Source organism: Empidonax traillii, unplaced genomic scaffold, assembly GCF_003031625.1.
Source record: "Empidonax traillii isolate 1590-97213 ecotype Southwest subspecies unplaced genomic scaffold, ASM303162v1 scaffold937:size346366, whole genome shotgun sequence".
NCBI classification, from domain to species: Eukaryota; Metazoa; Chordata; class Aves; order Passeriformes; family Tyrannidae; genus Empidonax; species Empidonax traillii.
This window is the reverse complement of record NW_020956130.1, coordinates 15,250-19,980: the sequence shown is the minus strand read 5'-3', so window position 1 is coordinate 19,980 and position 4,731 is coordinate 15,250. Positions and strand designations below refer to the sequence as shown.

At 44.2% G+C, this 4,731-nt stretch overlaps 1 protein-coding gene across 1 annotated transcript in view; it reads left to right on the top strand.

Moving 5' to 3' along the window:
* LOC114067590 (myosin heavy chain, skeletal muscle, adult-like) overlaps positions 1–4,731 on the top strand; it is a gene marked incomplete at its 3' end in the record, with an annotated part of 22,598 nt that overhangs the window by 3,371 nt on the left and 14,496 nt on the right. The window contains exons 5-14 of the mRNA XM_027903145.1: positions 1–99; positions 206–309; positions 385–523; positions 1,255–1,373; positions 1,471–1,620; positions 1,963–2,133; positions 2,548–2,866; positions 2,982–3,092; positions 3,367–3,386; positions 3,774–3,874. Of these exons, the coding sequence (XP_027758946.1) occupies positions 1–99; positions 206–309; positions 385–523; positions 1,255–1,373; positions 1,471–1,620; positions 1,963–2,133; positions 2,548–2,866; positions 2,982–3,092; positions 3,367–3,386; positions 3,774–3,874 (1,333 nt within the window). The remainder of the gene's footprint in view (positions 100–205; positions 310–384; positions 524–1,254; positions 1,374–1,470; positions 1,621–1,962; positions 2,134–2,547; positions 2,867–2,981; positions 3,093–3,366; positions 3,387–3,773; positions 3,875–4,731) is intronic.

Here is a 4,731-nt window from a genome sequence, read left to right as displayed (position 1 = left end):
ATCTGCTGGAGAAGTCCAGAGTCACTTTCCAGCTCAAGGCGGAAAGAAGCTACCACATCTTCTATCAGATCATGTCCAACAAGAAGCCAGAGCTAATTGGTAGGAAGGAGCCTCATGGCTTTTTGAGGAGGAACCCTGAGCAACAGTTCCCTCTATCACTTGCTTGGCAAAACTAAGCCTGTGCCTTGCCTCTCCCTGCTTTCAGACATGCTCCTCATCACCACCAACCCTTATGATTTCCACTTTGTGAGTCAAGGGGAGATCACTGTTCCCAGCATTGACGACCAGGAGGAGCTGATGGCAACAGATGTGAGTAACTTTATCAAACAGGTTATCTGGTGGATTGGTGCCCTGGTACATGCACATTTATTTTTCTGTTGCCAGAGTGCCATTGACATCCTGGGCTTCAGTGCTGATGAGAAAACAGCCATCTACAAGCTGACAGGGGCAGTCATGCACTATGGGAACCTGAAGTTCAAGCAGAAGCAGCGTGAGGAGCAGGCAGAGCCTGATGGCACTGAAGGTATCAGCAGAGTCAGCAAACTTTCCAAAAGAGATATTCTTTGTAACAAGAAGGACTTTGGTAGATTTCAGGCTTTAAATATGCAAATGTATAAACTAGAAAGAAGAGTAGTTGTTCCATGACTAGATGACAGTTGAGACATGTATCTCATCTAATGGTACCTGTACTTTTTATCTGTGACTACTTCATCGATAAGAGGCCTGGTGTACACTGCCAGGAAACCTGAGCCATGGATGTCAATTCCTATGCTATTGTTAGTCATACCTAAGTTGAAATACACCTTGCAATCTCTGCCATAGTGTGTAGTAGTGAAATGGTTTGGCCTTACCAGCATAGGAAGATGCTCCTCTTTACCCTCCCCTATTGGAGTGAACTCTGATGTGAGATGTGTACTTGATTAGTCTCTCTCACAGCACAAAGGACTGCTAGTGCTTCGAGCTCTCTGAGTGATGAATCCTCTTGCTATACAACTAGAAAGTACATGTCAAGTCCCATAGTTACACCTGAAAAAGGATAAAAGCAATGAGTTCTCTTGAAGAACAGTTGTAGAAACTTGAGTTTAGAAAGAGTTGCAGACTCTGAATCCTACAGACAGGAGAGAAATTAGTTTTATGGCTTTGACAGATATTGTTGTGCAACCCTATAACAGAGAACACTTTTGGAACAGTTGATCAAGGACCAATTTTTTGGAATTGTTGAATATTTATTCTTCTCTCTTTCATGGTGTTCAGTTGCTGACAAGTCTGCCTACCTGATGGGTCTAAACTCAGCAGACCTGCTCAAGGCCCTCTGCTACCCCCGAGTCAAGGTGGGGAATGAATATGTGACCAAGGGCCAAACGGTGCAGCAGGTAGGAAAAACAGGATAATCTGGAACATGCTTTGGTGGCTGGTGTTGATTCTCCTCTGCTGTGTGTAGTAACCTCCAAACCTTTCTCTGTGCTTTAGGTGAACAATTCAGTGGGTGCCCTGGCAAAGGCTGTCTATGAGAAGATGTTCCTGTGGATGGTTGTTCGCATCAACCAACAGCTGGACACGAAGCAGCCCAGGCAGTACTTCATTGGTGTGCTGGACATTGCTGGCTTTGAGATCTTCGATGTAAGTAACACAAGTTTTTTAGCATTTCCATGGAACAACAATAGAAAATGTTGAGATGTTTAATAGAAGGGAGTATGTTACTACATTTATTTGTAGGGCTTGTTGGAATCATTGTTCTTAATCCTGAAAGAAAAAAAAAAGGATTGAAAACTAATTGCTCTGAATTTGAAACCTCTCTTTTCTAAATACAAAGCCTATCCTAGATATACAGCACAGGAAAATGACACAGGAAGATGACTTGTATTTATAGTATGACCCCTAGTGAATTAGGATTGCACAAGAAAACACCTTGCTATTACTGCTGATCCTTGAAAGCATTGTATGTCTTTTTATATCTGGCAGTTCAACAGCTTTGAGCAGCTGTGCATCAACTTCACCAATGAGAAACTGCAACAGTTCTTCAACCACCACATGTTCGTGCTGGAGCAGGAGGAGTACAAGAAGGAGGGAATTGAGTGGACATTCATTGACTTTGGGATGGACCTGGCTGCCTGCATTGAGCTCATTGAGAAGGTATCCTTTCTATACTTGCCAAGAGATTCAATTAAGAAGCAAGTGAGAATATTCTGGCTTCTTCAAGAATATACCCTGTGGCAACAGCGTGGAAGTGTTTTTGGAGATCATACTCAGATATCAGAACTTTTGATGAGAGAATTCACTGTTAGATTACAAAATTAAGTGATATAAAAGGCAGTCATGTTCTATAGGCATCTACCAGTAAGTAGGTTTCATGGAGAGGACAGTATTTCCATTACTTTAAATGAAACAGAGACACTGAAAAAAAGTTGAACCTTGGGTAATTTTCTCTGACTTATTGCCATGAAATGTATGGGAACAGCTTTCTTTTCTGACTCTAGCAACTTTTCAACCAAAAGATGTCTCTTTTCTAATCTGCTTTTCCTTCTTACCTATTCCAATCTCTCCCAGCCCATGGGCATCTTCTCCATCCTGGAAGAGGAGTGCATGTTCCCCAAGGCAACTGACACCTCTTTCAAGAACAAGCTCTATGACCAGCACCTGGGCAAGTCCAGCAACTTCCAGAAGCCCAAGCCTGGCAAAGGCAAGGCTGAGGCTCACTTCTCCCTGGTGCACTACGCTGGCACAGTGGACTACAACATCTCTGGGTGGCTGGAGAAGAACAAGGACCCTCTGAATGAAACTGTCATTGGGCTGTACCAGAAATCATCTGTGAAGACCCTGGCCTTACTCTTTGCCAACTATGGTGGAGCAGATGCAGGTCAGTTCAGTGAAAAATGTATTTTTAGTGTGGGACAATGTTAAAACAGAATTGAAGCCATAAACACTAAACATTTAAAATTGTTTTGTGTTCAGTTTAATTTTTTTCCCTTTAATTTGCAGAGGCTGGTGGTGGCAAGAAAGGAGGCAAGAAGAAGGGTTCTTCTTTCCAGACTGTCTCAGCTCTTTTCCGGGTACAGCACCTGCTACCTCTGAAATGGGAAGGAAGGGGGAGAGCTAATATTAAATTTGAAAGGACTATTTTACATTACTATAATGGTGCTAAATGTCTTTGGAAATTCCACATCAGATTTTCCAGGATCAATTTTAATATTGCTAATTTGTCATATCCAAAAATAAGCATTCAAAATCATGAAAATCTAATAATTTGGTTGTTTTTTTGTTTGTTTGGTTCGGTGTTGTTTCTTTTTGTTTGTTTGTGGTTGTTTGGGTTTTTGTTTGTTTGTTTGTTTTTGGTTTTGTTTTTGTTTTTGTTTTTTTTTTTTTGAGCTGCTGTCATTGAGATCTTTGTATTTTTATGTCTTTGGATCCGACCATACCCATAATATTGCCGCATTTGAAAGTAATTTCCAAGCAGATATTTATCTTATTGGAAGTTTAAAAACTTTAGGAACCTGACTTTTGAAGGCAGAATGTCATTAATCTAGAAGTCAATTACTCTTTGTGACTGAGTAATAACAAAATTGGTATTTATTTTCATTGGACCAATAGCAACACAGAAGTATTTCAGTCTTTAAAAATGGTGTTCAGTATCTCCAAATAGAAGAAATATTTGGCTTCTCTGGCTTTATCTAAGTGTTCTGAAACCCAGCTTGAGGCATTGCGAAGTCATTACCTGGGCTTGATGCATCAAACACTGGACATGGGAAACTCACATTGCTACCTGGTTCCTCTAGGAGAACTTAAACAAGCTGATGACCAATCTGCGGAGCACTCACCCCCATTTTGTGCGCTGCATCATTCCAAATGAGACTAAAACACCTGGTAAGATGCTCAAGTAGGATGAGAGTTTGCTCTGATACATCCATTCCTTCTGGACAAACTGTCCAGCCCACAGCTGGATAAACACATCATGTGGTTGAGGAGCAGCTGGCTCATGGGTTGGGCACAGAGAGTGACAGGGACTGGGGTGACATTAGACAGGTGACCTGTCACTAGTGGGGATCCACAGAGCTCCATTTTGGGCCCTGTGCTCTACAACATCTTCATCAAGGACACAGAACTGGAAGGGGTACTCAGCACATTTGCAGATGACCCAAAAGTGGGAGGAGCTGTTGAGTCCCTTAAAGGCAGGGAGGCCCTGCAGAGAGACCTCAACAGATCAGAGAGCTGTGAAAAGGGGGAAGTGCCCGATTCTACACCTGAGATGAACAGACAGATGGGGAATGAGATGCTGGAAAACAGCGCTGGGGAAGGGCCCTGGGGGTGCTGATGGGTGCCAGTTGTCCCTGAGTCAGCAGTGCCCTGGCAGCCAGGAGGGACATCCCTGTGCTGGGGGCAGCAGGGAGGGGATTGTCCCGCTCTGCTCTGCCCTGGGGCCTCACCTCAGTGTTGGGGCAGTTTGGGGGGACACAATGGAAGGGGAGATTGAGCCATTGGAGAGTGTCCAAAGGAGGGAACGAGGATGGGGATGGGCCTGGATTTGAAGGCGTGTGAGGACACTGAGGGCACTTGGTGTGTTCAGCTGGAGCAGAGGAGACTGAGGGGAGACCTCCCTGCAGTTCCAACTGCCTGGGCAGGGGCAGAGGAGGGGCAGGACTGAGCTCTGCTCTGGGGGGAGCAGGGACAGCCCCCAGGGAATGGCTGGAGCTGTGTCAGGGCAGGCTCAGGGTGCATCTCAGCAAAAGGTTCTTC